This window comes from Tursiops truncatus, chromosome 16 (assembly GCF_011762595.2).
Source record: "Tursiops truncatus isolate mTurTru1 chromosome 16, mTurTru1.mat.Y, whole genome shotgun sequence".
NCBI lineage: Eukaryota > Metazoa > Chordata > Mammalia > Artiodactyla > Delphinidae > Tursiops > Tursiops truncatus.
Genome location: NC_047049.1, coordinates 68,704,643 through 68,722,170, shown reverse-complemented (window position 1 = coordinate 68,722,170; position 17,528 = coordinate 68,704,643). Strand labels below are relative to the sequence as shown.

The 17,528-nt window shown below is 38.7% G+C and overlaps 1 protein-coding gene across 2 annotated transcripts in view; it reads right to left on the bottom strand.

Moving 5' to 3' along the window:
• Positions 1-13,351: 13,351 nt before the first annotated feature.
• RTKN2 (rhotekin 2) overlaps positions 13,352-17,528 on the bottom strand; it is an 89,229-nt gene continuing 85,052 nt past the window's right edge. For both annotated transcript variants that reach the window (XM_073793559.1, XM_033842035.2), the window contains exon 12: positions 13,352-17,366. In XM_073793559.1, coding sequence (XP_073649660.1) covers positions 16,831-17,366 — 536 coding nt within the window. In that variant the 3' untranslated portion in view covers positions 13,352-16,830. The remainder of the gene's footprint in view (positions 17,367-17,528) is intronic.

The window sequence follows — 17,528 nt, the reverse complement described above, 5'->3', positions numbered from 1 at the left end:
CAAGCCCTTGGCATACCCTATATTTTTATGCTTTTTAAAAATATATACTGCCATGGAAACCAGTAGCCCAAAATCTACTGGTTAAAATAATAAACATTTGAGAGACTTTAAAGATGGCGGAAGAGTAACACACGGAGATCACCTTCCTCCCCACAAATACATCAGAAATACATCTACACGTGGAACAACTCCTACAGAACACCTACTGAAGGCTGTCAGAAGACCTCAGACTTCCCAAAAGGCAAGAAACTTCCCCACGTACCTGGGTAGGGCAAAAGAAAACAGAATAAACAGAGACAAAAGAATAGGGACGGGACCTGCACCAGTGGGAGGGAGCTGTGAAGGAGGAAAGGTTTCCACACACTAGGAAGCCCCTTCACTGGCGGAGACGGGGAGAGGGGGTGGTGGTGGGAGTGGGGGTAAGCTTCGGAGCTGCGGAGGAGAGCGCAGCAACAGAGGTGCGGAGGGAACAGCGGAGAGATTGCCGCAAAGAGGATTGGCGCTTACCAGCACTCACCAGCCCGAGAGGGTTGTCTGCTCACCCACCGGGGCAGGCGGGGCTGGGAGCTGAGGCTCGGGCTTCGGTCGGAGCGCAGGGAGAGGACTGGGGTTGGCGGCGTGAACACAGCCTGCAGGGGTTAGTGCGCCACGCCTAGCCGGGAGGGAGTCCGGGAAAACGTCTGGATCTGCCGAAGAGGCAAGAGACTTTTTCTTCCCTCTTTGTTTCCTGGTGCGCGAGGAGAGGGGATTAAGAGCGCTGCTTAAAGGAGCTCCAGAGACGGGCACGAGCCGTGGCTGTGAGCGCGGACACCAGACACTGGCATGAAACGCTAAGGTGGCTGCTGCTACAGCCACCAGGAAGCCTGTGTGCGAGCACAGGTCACTATCCATACCCCGCTTCCGGGGAGCCTGTGCAGCCCACCACTGCCAGGGTCCCGGGATCTAGGGACAACTTCCCCAGGAGAACACATGGCGCGCCACAGGCTGTTGCAACATCATGCTGGCCTCTGCTGCCGCAGGCTCACCCCACATTCTTCTGTACCCCTCCCTCCCCCTGGCCTGAGTGAGCCAGAGCCCCCGAATCAGCTGCTCCTTTAACCCCGTCCTGTCTGAGCGGGAACAGATGCCCTCAGGCGACCTACACGCAGAGGCGGGGCCAATCCAAAGCCGAACCCCTGGAGCTGTGCAAAGAAGAGAAACAGAAATCTCTCCCAGTGGCCTCAAGAGCAGTGGATTAAATCTCCACAATCAACTTGATGTACCCTGCATCTGTGGAATACATGAATAGACAATGAATCATCCCAAATTGAGGCGATGGACTTTCTTGTGATTTTGTCTGTATAGCTTTGCTTTTACCATTTCTCCTAGGGTTCCGCCTGTTTTTTTGGTATAGTTTTTTAGCGCTTGTTATCACTGGTGGATTTGTTTCTTTGGTTTGGTTGATCTCTTCTTTCTTTTCTTTAAATTACTTTTCAATTTTTTTTAATTTTTAATAATTTATTTTATTTTTTTTTAATTTTTTTTTTTTTTTTTTTTTGTGGTACGTGGTCCTCTCACTGTTGTGGCCTCTCCCATTGCGGAGCACAGGCTCCGGACGCGCAGGCTCAGCGGCCATGGCTCACGGGCCCAGCCGCTCCGTGGCATGTGGGATCCTCCCGGACCGGGGCACGAACCTGCGTCCCCTGCATCGGCAGGCGGACTCTCAACCACTGTGCCACCAGGGAAGCCCTTTTTTATTTTATTAATTTTTCCTTCCTTCCTTCCTTGCTTCCTTCCTCCCTCCTTCCTCCCTTTTCTGCTGAGCCGTGTGGCTGACAGGGTCTTGGTGCCCCACTTCGGTGTCAGGCCTGTGCCTCTGAGGTGGGAGAGCTGAGTTCAGGACACTGGTCCACCAGAGACCTCCCGGCTCCACGTAATATCAAACGGCGAAAGCTCTCTCAGAGATCTCCATCTCAACGCTAAACCCAGCTCAACTCAACAACCAGCAAGCTACAATGCTGGACACCCTATGCCAAACAATGAGCAAGACAGGAACACAACCCCACCCACTAGCAGAGAGGCTGCCTCAATTCATAATAAGGTCACAGACACCCCCAAAACACCAAGGGACATGGTCCTGCTCACGAGAAAGACAAGATCCAGCCTCATCCACCAGAACACAGGCACCAGTGCCCTCCACCAGGAAGCTGACACAACCCACTGAACCCACCTTACCCACTGGGGGCAGACACCAAAAACAATGGGAACTATGAACTTAGAGCCTGTGAAAAGGAGACCCCAAACACAGTAAGTTAAGAAAGTGAGAAGACAGAGAAACACACAGCAGATGAAGAAGCAAGGTAATAACCCACCAGACCTAACAAATGAAGAGCAAATAGGCAGTCTACCTGAAAACAAATTCAGAGTAATGATAGTAAATGTAATCCAAAATCTTGGAAATAGAATGGAGAAAATACAAGAAACGTTTAACAAGGACCTAGAAGAACTAAAGAGCAAACAAACAATGATGAACAACACAATAAATGAAATTAAAAATTCTCTAGAAGGAATCAATAGCAGAATAACTGAGGCAGAAGAACAGATGAGTGACCTGGAAGATTAAATAGTGGAAATAACTACCACAGAGCAGAATAAAGAAAAAAGAATGAAAAGAATTGAGGACAGTCTCAGAGACCTCTGGGACAACATTAAATGCACCAACATTAGAATTGTAGGGGTCCCAGAAGAGAAAAAGAAAGGGTCTGAGAAAATATTTGAAGAGATTATAGTAGAAAACTTCCCTAACACAGGAAAGGAAACAGTCAATCAAGTCCAGGAAGTGCACAGAGTCCCATACAGGATAAATCCAAGGAGAAACATGCCAAGACACATATTAATCAAACTATCAAAAATTAAATACAAAGGAAAAACATTAAAAGCAGCAAGGGAAAAGCAGCAAATATCATACAAGGGAATCCCCATAAGGTTAACAGCTGATCTCTCAGCAGAAACTCTGCAAGCCAGAAGGGAGTGGCAGGACATACTTAAAGTGATGAAAGGGAAAAACCTACAACCAAGATTACTCTACCCAGAAAGGATCTCAGTCAGATTCGACAGAGAAATCAAAACCTTTACAGACAAGCAAAAGCTAAGAGAATTCAGCACCACCAAACCAGCTTTACAACAAATGCTAAAGGAACTTCTCTAGGCAGGAAACACAAGAGAAGGAAAAGGCCTATAATAACAAACCCAAAACAATTAAGAAAATGGTAATAGAAACATACATATCAATAACTACCTTAAATGTAAATGGATTAAATGCTCCAACCAAAAGACACAGACTGGCTGAATGGATACAAAAACAAGACCCATATATATGCTGTCCACAGGAGACCCACTTCAGACATAGGGACGCATACAGATTGAAAGTGAGGGGATGGAAAAAGATATTCCATGCAACTGGAAATCAAAAGAAAGCTGGAGTAGTAATTCTCATAGCAGACGAAATAGACTTTAAAATAAAGACTATTACAAGAGACAAAGAAGGACACCACATAATGATCAAGGGATCAATCCAAGAAGAAGATATAACAATTGTAAATATTTATGCACCCAACATAGGAGCACCTCAATACATAAGGCAAATGCTAACAGTCATAAAAGGGGAAATCAATAGTAACACAATCATAGTAGGGGACTTTAACACCCCACTTTCACCAATGGACAGATCATCCAAAATGAAAATAAATAAGGAAACACAAGCTTTAAATGATACATTAAACAAGATGGACTTAATTGATATTTATAGGACATTACATCCAAAAATAACAGAATACACTTCTCAAGTGCTCATGGAACATTCTCCAGAATAGATCATATCTTGGGTCACAAATAAAGCCTTGGTAAATTTAAGAAAATTGAAATCATATCAAGTATCTGTTCTGACCACAATGCTATGAGACTAGATATCAATTACAGGAAAAAATCTGTAAAACATACAAACATATGGAGGCTAAACAATATGCTACTAAATAACCAAGAGATCACTGAAAAAATCAAAGAGGAAATCAAAAAATGCCTAGAAACAAATGACAATGAAAACACGATGACCCAAAACCTATGGGACTCACCAAAAGCAGTTCTCAGAGGGAAGTTTATAGCAATACAATCCTACCTCAAGAAACAAGAAACATCTCAAATAAACAACCTAACCTTACACCTAAAGCAATTAGAGAAAGAAGAACAAAAGAACCCCAAAGTTAGCAGAAGGAAAGAAATCATAAAGATCAAATCAGAAATAAATGAAAAAGAAATGAAGAAAACAATAGCAAAGATCAATAAAACTAAAAGCTGGTTCTTTGAGAAGATAAACAAAATTGATAAACCATTAGCCAGATCATGAGAGATTACTACAAGCAACTATATGCCAATAAAATGGACAACCTGGAAGAAATGAACAAATTCTTAGAAAAGCACAACCTTCCACAACTGAACCAGGAAGAAATAGAAAATATAAACAGACCAATCACAAGCACTGAAATTACAACTGTGATTCAAAATCTTACAACAAACAAAAGCTCAGGACCAGATGGCTTCACAGGCGAATTCTATCAAACATTTAGAGAAGAGCTAACACCATCCTTCTCAAACTCTTCCAAAATATAGCAGAGGGAGGAACACTCCCAAACTCATTCTACGAGGCCACCATCACCCTGATACCAAAACCAAACAAAGACGTCACAAAGAAAGAAAACTACAGGCCAGTATCACTGATGAACATAGATGCAAAAATCCTCAACAAAATACTAGCAAACAGAATCCAACAGCACCAGGATCAAGTGGGGTTTATCCCAGGAATGCAAGGATTCTTCAATATATGCAAATCAATCACTGTGATACAACATATTAACCAACTGAAGGAGAAAAAACATATGATCATCTCAGTAGATGAAGAAAACGCTTTTCACAAAGTTCAACACCCATTTATGATTAAAAACCCTCCAGAAAGTAGGCATAGAGGGAACTTACCACAGCATAATAAAGGCCATATATGACAAACCCACAGCCCACATCGTTCTCAATTGTGAAAAACTGAAACCATTTCCTCTAAGATCAGGAACAAGACAAGGTTGCCAACTCTCACAACTATTATTCAACATAGTTTTGGAAGTTTTAGCAACAGCAATCAGAGAAGAAAAAGAAATAAAAGGAATCCTAATCAGAAAAGAAGAAGTAAAGCTGTCTCTGTCTGCAAATGACATGATACTATACGTAGAGAATCCTAAAGATGCTACCAGAAAACTACTAGAGCTAATCAATGAATTTGGTAAAGTAGCAGGATACAAAATTAATGCACAGAAATCTCTTGCATTCCTATACACTAATGATGGAAAATCTAAGAGAAATTAAGGAAACACTCTCATTTACCATTGCAACAAAAAGAATCAAATACCTAGGAATAAACCTACCTAAGGAGACAAAAGACCTGTATGTAGAAAACTGTAAGAAAGTGATGAAAGAAATTACAGATGATACAAACAGATGGAGAGATATACCATGTTCTTGGATTGGAAGAATCAACATTGTGAAAATGACTATACTACCCAAAGAAATCTACAGATTCAATGCAATCCCTATCAAACAATGGCATTTTTCACAGAACTAGAACAAAAAATTTCACAATTTCTATGGAAACACAAAAGACCCCAAATAGCCAAAGCAATCTTGAGAAAGAAAAACGGAGATGGAGGAATCAGGCTCCCAGACTTCAGACTATACTACAAAGCTACAGTAAACCAGACTGCATGGTACTGGCACAAAAACAGAAATAGAGATCAATGGAACAGGATAGAAAGCCCAGAGATAAACCCACGCACCTATGGTCATGTTATTTTTGATAAAGAAGGCGAGAATTCACAATGGAGAAAAGACACCCTCTTCAATAAGTGGTGCTGGGAAAACTGGACAGCTACATGTAAAAGAATGAAATTAGAACACTTCCTAACACCATACACAAAAATAAACTCAAAATGGATGAAAGACCTAAATGTAAAGCCAGACACTATAAAACTCTTAGAGGAAAACATAGGCAGAACACATAAATCACAGCAAGATCCTTTTTGATCCACCTCCTAGAGAAATGGAAATAAAAGCAAAAATAAACAAATGGGACCTAATGAAACTTCAAAGCTTTTGCACAGCAAAGGAAAACATAAACAAGACGAAAAGACAACCCTCAGAATGGGAGAACATATTTGCAAATGAAGCACCTGACAAAGGATTAATCTCCTAAATTTACAAGCAGCTCATGAAGCTCAGTATCAAAAAAACAAACCCAATCCGAAAATGGGCAGAAGACCTAAATAGACATTTCTCCAAAGAAGATATACAGATTGCCAACAAACACATGAAAGGATGCTCAACATCACTAATCATTAGAGAAATGCAAATCAAAACTACAATTAGGTATCACCTCACACCCGTCAGAATGGCCATCATCAAAAATCTACAAACAATAAATGCTGGAGAGGGTGTGGAGAAAAGGGAACCCTCTTGCACTGTTGGTGGGAATGTAAATTGATACAGCCACTATGGAGGTTCCTTAAAAATTTAAAAATAGAACTACCATACGACCCAGCAATCCCACTACCGGGCTTATACCCTGAGAAAACCATAATTCAAAAAGAGTCATGTACCACAGTGTTCATTGCAGTTCTATTTACAATAGCCAAGACACGGAAGCAACCTAAGTATCCATCATCGGATGAATGGATAAAGAAAATGTGGCACATATATACAATGGACTATTTTTACTCAGCCATAAAAAGAAACGAAATTGAGTTATTTGTAGTGAGGTGGATGGACCTAGAGTCTGTTATACAGAGTGAAGTAAGTCAGAAAGAGAAAAACAAATACCATATGCTAACACATATATATATGGAATCTAAAAAAAAAAAAAAAGGTTCCAGAGAACGTAAGGGCAGGACAGGAATAAAGACGCAGATGTAGAGAATGGACTTGAGGACACGGGGAAGGGGAAGGGGAAGCTGGGATGAAGTGAGAGAGTGGCTTGGACATATACACACTACCAAATGTAAAACAGATAGCTAGTGGGAAGCAGCCGCATAGCACAGGGAGATCAGCTCGCTGCTTTGTGACCACCTAGAGGGGTGGGATAGGGAGGGTGGGAGGGAGATGCAAGAGGGAGGAGACATTGGGATGTATGCATATGTATAGCTGATTCACTTTGTTATAAAGCAGAAACTAACACACCATTGTAAAGCAATTATACTCCAATAAAGATGTTAAAAAATAATAATAATAAATATTTATTATCTTATTATCAATTTCTGCAGGTCAAGAATTTAGGAGGTGTTTAGCTTGGTGGTTCTGGCTTGGAATTTCTCCAGAGGCTGCCATCATGCCTAGGTTTGTGGATCCGCTTCTGAGTGCTCATTCGAAAGTTGGTGCTGGTTGTGGGGCAGAGGTCTCAGTTTCTCTCCACATGGGTCTCTTCCAGGACTGATGGGAGTGTAGTTGCTGGCTTCCCTCAAAGTCAGTGATCCAAGACAGAGTGCTTAGGTATAAACTCTCCTTCATATCTTAGCCTCACAAGTCACACGGCATCATTTCCACCATACTCTATTCATTAGAAGTGAATCCCTAAGTCCCAATTCAACGGGAGGAGAATTACGTTCTACGTTTGAAGAAGTGTGAAAGAATCTGTGGACATATTTTAAACCACGGTGATCCTCCTGCTCCACTGTTCTTTCTGTTCCCTGTTCGGAATGCCCTTTCCCATATCTGCAGAGCCCAATCCTACAAGACTTAGCAGCATCCCTGGTCTCTTCCTACCAGATTCGAGCAGCACTCTGAACCTCCGTCGGGGCAATCAAAAATGTCTCCAGACACTGCCAAATAGTCCATGGTGAACACAAATTACTCCTGATTTAGAACCACAGTTCTAGATGTTAAGTTCTGTGATTCATGTTTTCACCCCAATATTAAAAAGTTTTAATATGTTGATGTAGTCACTACTCTAGGAGAATAAAACTTTATTCTTTCAATCTTTATGTTGCTGAGGACCCTGACTTGTCCTGTCCAACCTTCCTTAGGCCCCCTTCATTCCTCTGGATGATTCTAATAGCCTTTCAATAAAGTCCCCCACCAGTTTTGCTATTGTTGCTTTTGCTTAAGTTATCACCTGTTGCTTTTTTACCAAAAAGAAATGTAATTAATAAAAACCAACTCATACTTCAAGCCTGGCTCAAATACCCATCCTCCCAGATGTTCCTGGATGGAATTTATCTTTTCCTCCCTTTCATATTTCTATTATAATGCTCTCCACGGCCTGCTAGTAGAGTCAGGTTTACATATACCCAAACCTCCCCTCCCAAATACCTTCCAGGGCCAGACATGATGCCCAGAATAGTACAGGCTGGATGTAACTGTGAATGAAACCGATTTTCATGGGGGGCTTTAATACAAAGGGATACTCCAAGTGATCACATCACTAGGGAAAAACAGTTTTCAGGCTAGGCTGGCAAAACTTGCTTTCAATGTTTTTTTTGTTATTTCACGTTTATTAGAGGTTGTAGTACAATGAGGAGGTTGATCACTCACTTTGGATGATGACTGGTTACTTTCAAATCCTGTCTCATTCACCATGAGACCTTGGGCAAGTTACTTAACTGTTCTGTGCCTCAAACTGCTCATCTGTAAAACGGTGACTATTATAATACTACCTCATGGGGTTTAAAATTAAACAGATCAACTTGGAGCTGCTCTAGCTGATTCAGGAGGTTTAGGAGAGGGAGCCCCAGAGACTCACTCACTTGGCATCACCCCCACTGGTTGCAGACTCTAAGGTCATCAACTCAGGAACCTAGGGCTCTCTAGATGAGCTCAAGACAAACACCAACAGCCATTTCAGTGGTTCTACTGATAATGAAGTTGAACTGGTAAATAATAGCTTACCCAAGGCAAGATGGCTAGTTAATTGTAAACCAGGGACTAGAATCCAATTCTCCCAATTCATAAGCTGCGTGCTCTTTCCACTAACTCTGCCAACTCTAGTCCTGTTGTCCTACTTAGTTTAACTTATTTTTTTGAACTGGCATTAAGGTCCTGCATGTGGTCCAATATACCCTACCTTTCCCCTACTGCCACTTTTACTTCAGCCATGCTAATCTTCTTGTTGATTCTTAACAATAGGCTAACTGCCTATCCAATCCATTCCTTTCCACAGACTTCCATGACAACTAATCTCCCTTAAATTTGAATGGTATAAAATTAAACTCCTCCAGGAGCCTGTTGGATAAATTGACTTCTATTTCACTTATTTCCCCTAGATTTGAAAAATCTTCCTATTATGACTTGTTCTCACAGCAAAGATATTCATAGTATATAATTTTGCACTGCTTAATTCATCATTTTAGTAGTAAAAAAATACAAGGCCTTTTGCTCTTGTCGAAAAATTGCTGTGTAAAAGTTCTCATACCCCTCACAGATCTCTCACAGCACTTAAAATCAGATGCTTAATTGTGTTACACTGACTGTTTTTTTCATATTGCCCACTGTTATTTTATGTATTATTTAACCTTTTCAACTAATTTTTTAAGTTCACTGATGGTAGGTAGGGATTGTTTTAAATGTCTGTATACAGATATATCTATGTTATATATACAGGAGTCAAGTTTAAGCAGTAATCCATATCAATATTCTCTAATACAGTTGATCCCAACAACTACAATGTGAACTTTTCCGGAATAAGTATTCTTCTTCTTCTTCTTTTTTTTTTTTTTTTTGCGGTACGCGGGCCTCTCACTGTTGTGGCCTCTCCCATTGCGGAGCACAGGCTCCGGACGCGCAGGCTCAGCGGCCTTGGCTCATGGGCCCAGCCGCTCCGCGGCACGTGGGATCCTCCCGGACCGGGGCACGAACCTGTGTCCCCTGCATCGGCAGGCGGACTCTCAACCAGTGCGCCACCAGGGAAGTCCAAGTATTCTTCTTAATCTTATAAACCCCAGGAGTGCATAACATAGGGTTCTTATATTAGGACAGTGAGTATATGGACATATCTTAAGTATCTCTTAAATTCTTATGTACTGTAATTCCAGTATGTTCTCATCAAGCAAAAAATAAAAATGGGACAAGGGTTATAATTTCTTTTAAGGATATATATGTATGTATATACACATACCACACATTTGTTTCATGCTACATGTCAGGTCATAAAAACAATTGAAGGCCCTGGGCTATGTGTTACATGCGTTATCTTTTTGAGTAATCACAACTATCCTGTGAGGTAAGTACTATTTCTAGCTTAAAGATGTAAAAAAAAAAACACCAAAAAAACCCCCAAACTTAGATGAGGTTAAAAAAAAACCCAGCACCATCACACAGCTAGGTCATGGCAGAGCCAGAATTTAATCAAGGTCTAATTCCAGAAATCACACTCTTAACTACCACGCAGTGTGACCCAGGGCAAGTCTCCTACATTACATCTGTTTAGTGGGGTTACTAGGAGGACTATTTTAAGGATTAAATGAGTTAATTCATGTGTTTAGCACAATACCTTACACATAATAAATACACAATAATCCTCCCTCATTACTATTATGACAGGGTTAAAAGTCAAATAACACACGCTCCCTGCCCTTGAAAAATCTAACTTGCGGTAGGTGGCAGAATTTTTAAATGGCCCCCAAGATCTCCTGTCCTGTGAATATGATATCATGCCTATGACTATGTTACATTATAGTCAAAAGAGATTTTTCCAGATGTAATTAAGGTTACTAATCAGTGGACCCTGAATTAATCAAAAGGGAGATTATCCTTGTGGGCTACATCTAATCACATGAGCCCTTAAAAGGCAGTTTTCTCCAGTTGATTGTGGATAGAAAAGTCAGACAGATTCAAATCCTCCTTAAGGAGAATTTGGATGTGTCAGGTTTAATGAGCTATTACTGGCTTTGAAGATTGAGGGGGCCACATACAAGGACTGGAGGGTGGTCTCTAGGAGAGTGACCCTTGGCCAATCAACAAGCATGAGAAACTGAATTTTGCTGACAACCTAAAAAAGACTGGAAGCGGATTTTCCCAGAGCCTCCAGATTAGAGCCTAGCCTGGCTGACACGGTGATATAAGCCTTGTGGGATCCTAAGCAGAGAACCCATTGAAGCCCATCCAGACTTCTATTCCAAAGAAATGTGAGATAATGAAAGGGTGTTGTTCTAAGTTGATGGTAATTTGTTACGCAGGAGCAACAAATTCATAAAATTAATACATAGGGGAATACAAAAATACAAACAAGGACTTCAGGCTATAAATAGAGGTACATATAAAGCACGAGGAAGGACTATAACTTCACCTAGATGGAGAGGTTGAGGAGGGTACAAAGTCTTTGTGAATTTAGTGGTGCTACCATTTTGAAGAATGAATAAAATTTGTTGACTGTGGGTTGAGAGGAGAATGCATGAAGAAGAGGAGCAGAAAAGATATTCTAGGCAAAGAGAGGACAGCATAAGAAATGAAGAGCAAGTAGAAACAGCACAGATTGTTGAGGCAACGTCCAAAAGATGAGAGCCATAAGAGGAAAGCGCCTAGAAGGGTATGGCAGTTGAAGCTGGGTTGTGATGTTTCCTGCGAACTGTGGAAAGAGGTTTGGACTTTGACTCTGCTAGCACTGGCAGCACATTTTAAAGGAATCTTTTAAAATTAATTGAAAATATCCGGATTGAAGATTTGACAGGGTACATGTATGTATATGTATGTATACACTTCTACTTTTATATGTAATAAATATAAAACATATGTTTTAATACTTAAGGTGAATAGATGGATAACTCTTGATACTTTTTCTCCCCTTTAAGGTAAAATTAAAATTGCTGCAACTAATTAAGTTGAAAATATGTTTCTCAGTTGGCTAAATTCAACAAAAATATATCCATTCACACACACAAAAAATTGTCTTCTTTTGAGTAAACAAAAATAAAATATATCTTGATACAACACTCAGAAAAGTATTCATTTTCAGCAAAATGATCTATTTGGATATCTTGCAACATGTTTATGATACAGCATAATTATGTATATATAAGATCTTTTCAATCTATCTCTCCTTTAGTAGTTACATTAAGAGATTACCACATCTCTCAAAGCAAATTGCTGCAATTTAAAACACAATTTTACCAAGATTTGGAATGACTTTGCCTATCAAACATGCCAGGATTGGTATTTTTTCCTATCTTGAGATAAATAAAAATGTTAATATTTCTTTAATAGTTAAATTTATGTTATTGGAAACTTAAGGTATTTTGCTTCTGTGAGCACATTGATTAGCAGTCCTCTCTCCTTAGAGAAAGGGATGTTTCTTCTAAAAAGGAATGTTAAATATTTCTGGTCACATTACAGATTTAGAAGTAAAATGCTGAAATAATATATTTGAGCCAGGATTGCTCATTTCTGTCCCTCTTCCCTGAGGTGCTCCATGGGAATAAATTAAGTACTGAGGGAGGTGCATTAAAATGAGTCTCCTTGTGGCTAACAGCAACTGAGTATCCTAGGTCCCTAATTTATTATCAGAGTAACTTAAGCTCTGGGGAAATTATGCACCACTAACCTAAAAACTAAGGATACTTCAATGGATTTTCAGAAGAATACAGTGTAAGAGGATTATGTACAACATTGTAATAAATGTAAGTTATACCAAGGCCTGTGAATATTAGTTTTACAATAATTAGCACCAGCTGCCGGGTAGTATGTCTTTCTCTGTTTAACCTGATTTCACAACACTGTTTACTTCTACCAGTCTATAGCCCAGAGGGGGTACCTAAAGGAAAAATCTAGAAAATGCTTTCATGAATCACTTCTTCTAAAATATAGAAGTTTTCATCACATGACCTTGGCTTCCTTATCAATCTCTAATACTTAAACAAATATATATATGTATCCATGATATAATACTTTCTAACCCAGAAGCTTGACCCGCATTTAATTAAAAATAAAAATTATAAACAATGCCAATGATATAAGTATGTCATAGAAAATAACATATCTGACCATATTTTCAACTGAAGTCTCGTCTCTTAAAAATTCAAAGGGGCTTCCCTGGTGGCGCAGTGGTTGAGAGTCCGCCTGCCGATGCAGGGGACACGGGTTTGTGCCCCGGTCTGGGAAGATCCCACATGCCGCCGAGCGGCTGGGCCCGTGAGCCATGGCCGCTGAGCCTGTGCGTCCGGAGCCTGTGCTCCGCAACGGGAAAGGCCACAGCAGTGAGGGGCCCGCGTATCGCAAAAAAAAAAAAAAAAAAAAAAAAAAAAAAAAAAATCAAAGGTAACACTTTTCTAGTATTAACTTAGAATATGCATGATACAGAATAAACCATTTTAATTATAACTATTATTAGCAATGAAGCAGTTACACATAAACATGTAAACATTTACAAATAGTAATGTCTTTGAAATGTAAATGCAAAAAGTCAACTCTATCTACATTATAGTTTACGACTAATAGAACACCAAAGACAACTATGAGAATATAAATGGTCATCAGTTAAAGTTTAATTACTGCTCAATAATTCACTCTTTAAAAAGACAATGAGTTTTGATAAATTCTAACCACAGGGCCCGATATTTTTCCTGCCAAAGCACTTCTCTTGCTCATGGTGCAGCATTCTATCTCTATCTAGTATGGTTGTTCCTCGTTCAAGGTAACACAGGTGATTACATTCAAATGGCATTTAACATAAACTGCACCAAACTGCCCTATAATTTCATTTTGTACTGAATTAATTAACTTCTCAGTAGGTGGCTGAGGAGCTGAACATAAGCCTAAAGAAATACTTGACTGCTTACCTACCTTACATGAACTGTCTCTAAATCAAGGAAGCTTCCATTTTAATAAACAGTACCCGGTAAAATACATTTAGTAGGAACCTAAAGGGTAAAGATAAGGCATTTATAATAAATGGATTTAGTTTTCCACATACATGCACGTCCATTTAAAAGAAGTCAGGGGGGCACTGCAGACAATTAGGGAGGATTTAACAAAACTAACCACGAGTTGGCATGTCTGATATTTTTAAAGACTGTTTACCTTAGGAGGTGTGCATTTATAGTAACAAAATGCTTTCTTTGTCCTTGCAAGATGTTTAAATAAAAAGCTCATTACTTTGTAGCAATTAAAATACTATCTTAATGATGTTTTAAGTAATTTATATCCCAGAGCTTGAAATGTAATTTTCTAAGCTATTATTATCAGATCATCTGAATTATAATAAAATACCTATTCTTTCTATTATGTATCTCCAATTATAACATTATTATCAAGATCTGACAGCTAACTCCTTGTTTCAAGTTTATTAGTCTTCATATATCAAGAAACAAATGAAAAGGACAAACAAGGAATGTAAAAAGCCAGCTCATAAAAAGCTGAAATGTTTTTATTACATGGTATATTTTTCTCTGTCATAAACTTCCGGTTTAGGAAATGAGAAAACAAATAGTTCTTTTGACAAACTCCTTGACAAAGTGTTTAACTCAGTATTTTTAGATTTTTGTTTAACTGTGGAAGGAAGGGAGAGGGAGGGAAGGAAGGAGGGAAGGATCCTTAACTTTTTATTATACCTTTCGAGGGGAGTGGAGAGTGGGGAGAACTAACATCTAGTGAGTACCATGTCAAAAGAAGTACAGCTGAAGACTACAGTCGGATTTTAAAGGCTTTGTAACATACAGTTAAGATGGGACCCCAGAAACAGCCTAAATAATTCTGGGGGGAGGTGGTCCTTGGTCAGGCTTCGCCTAAATGTTTCTAGGAAGATGGGCTTCAGGCTTGTTTCAAAGTGCCCCCTAAGGGCACAACTGCTAGGTAATTTCTCTAAGAACAAATTCTGTTTCCTGTACAACTTAAATCCTTCTTGATATAATATGCATAAGGAGAAATGACAAGCATATAATTTAGAAGTTTTAACACTGGTTTGTTCTAAGGAAGGCTTTAACTAAAAAAAACCAAAAATACAAGAATGCTTAGATGCCAGTTTCAGAAACAATTTTTCCTGCAGCATCTTCTAGCTCAATAATTTAGTGGCAACGACGGTTAAAATGCTGTCAAAAACATTAGTGAGGTTTAAAAAATAAACAAAAATAATATCCATTAGATTTTTAATGTCATTTACTGAATCGGCAATCACAACTGAGATTTACGAGAGCCTTCTAGTTAGAAAAAACAAATTAATCCTACCTTTTTAGGTTTTCATACACTTGATTGTCTCTAAATTCTATCAGGCAAGCATATAGGATTTCCTTCTCATCAAATGCTATGTCTATCCTGGTGTCGCCAGTCACAAGAGACCTTTTGTATCATTACTCCCTTGAGTCCCAATTCTTACTAGGAGTCCTGGGTAAACACAAAAGTAACCTGGCAGTTACATCATTCTACATAAATGAAAAAAGACTCTGCTATCTAAAAATAATGAAAGGCTCCATTTAAATTAATGTTATTTTTTGTCAAGTGTTCATTTTACTTTAAAATAATGTAGTTCTGATCCAAATAGAGTTCTTACAAGCTTTAAAAAGATCTCTAGAGATTATACACAGGGCAGTAATTTAATTCTTATATTTTCATTTGTTGCAATGACATTTAGGGTTCAGTGTGAATTGAGATTTTTAGTGCTGTTGCTGACACCTTAAGGAAACTGTTTTATTTTACTTGGAAATTCTGATTAGATTTTTTAAGATTGTCTAGCTGTTGTTTATAAGAAGCATAATTATTAAGAAAATGGATTTTTTTGTTCCTTTGAGGTATTCATTCTGTTGCTATTTATTCATCACTTGATTTCATAATCTTGTTTGTGTCACTATGATTAGTTGCTATGGAAATTACCTCCTATGGAAATGATTCCAATGTCATTATTGAAAGAGTATGACTTTTAATGACAAATATCAGTAGCAGACATGAACCCTTACTAGAAAAAGGAAATCTAATTAAAATTTTTTAGATGGATTAATTCTGAAAATTATTATCATGGCCAACTTTTCTGATATTTTGAATCGGCCATCTGCTTTTTAAATAAGTACTGAATGAATCTTAAGGTGTTAATCAGCTACTCACTTCCCCAAATGCCAATGTCACAATAGAAATTAGTACCATGCATAGAAAAGTGGAAGTAAAGTATATTTCATCTACCTGTTTCTTAAACTAAAAAATGTTTTGCTTTACTTATGAGAGTTAATGTCAACAGGATTTCAGGGCTCATCAAGGAAACAACTTTGAACAGCACATTACATATTCCCTTTAAAAATGAAGAATTTAATATTCAAAAATGTATCTCAGGAATCTGAAAGGTCACTGAGTTAAGTAGTGAGTTAAACAATAGATGAGAGCCAGTGGACCATTAGATGAGAATTCCAGAATGCTAAGAAGAAATTTTCTTGGGTGGATTCTATAATTTGTGGTTTGAATAAAACTTTTGAAACATTCCATTAGTATTAAAATCCTCACAGTGAGAATATGGCTCTTATTTAACACATTTTAAATTACTAGACAATCCCTCCCCGAAGAAATTTTAATGCTTTCTTCTGCCTAGTGCTTGTTCACTGCCTGGTACTAACTTAGGAATAAATTAACCCTTCCAATAATTGGGATATTGTCTAGAAACTGCCTCCTGCACTCTGCTAGAGAAATCCATTTCTTCATTATAAAACATTTTTTTACAACTAATAGCTTATTAATTATTGATGTAAATCACTGTCATATTTACCTACATAATTACATATTACTACATCTATAGTGCTTCTGAATTAAGCCTCACAGTTACAGATTTTGTTAAATGTCTTAGACATCAAGGGTTTTCTACACGTGTGCCTGCAACCATGATCTAGGGTCCAAAATGTCTTTGATAGATTTCTGCCGTGGAGCTGGCACTGGCTTGGCTTCAAAATTGGTTTTAGTGTCTGTGTGCTCACCATCAGTTAAACTAGTTTTCCTGGCAGGAAGAAGTTTTCGAGGAGCAGCCATTGGTTTCTGTAAGTGATGCATTAGGGTCGATAATTTGGTATCCAAAGGTGAGGTCTGAGATACACTTGTCTTTTCCCAGTTGTCCTTAACCAATTGATCTGTGTTGCTCTGTGTTTTTAAGCTGAATGCAGCTTTACCAGAAGGAGGAAGGGGAGCTCGTCTCTTTTTCCCTTTCCCATCATGTAACTGCTTGCTTGCAGGAGATAATACCTTTTTCTTGATGACAACTTGGTGATTACCATCAAAGAGTGTGGCCCAAGGAGGTGGTGAGGATTCTTCATGCTGACCAATAAGGAACTCTCCATTTGTCTGTTCAATTTTTTTTTGTATTATATCAGTTAAACTTTCAAGTTTTATAGGTGAATCAATGCCTGTAATAATTTTAAGAAAAAATACATGGAAAAAAATTCAAAAGCAGTATATGCTTTGCCCAAGAAAGTTATTACAATGTTATCTAAAAATAGTTATCAAAAACAGACTAGGATAAGCAAGTGTTTTTTTTTTTTTTAATGTGTTTACTTGTAAAAATAACC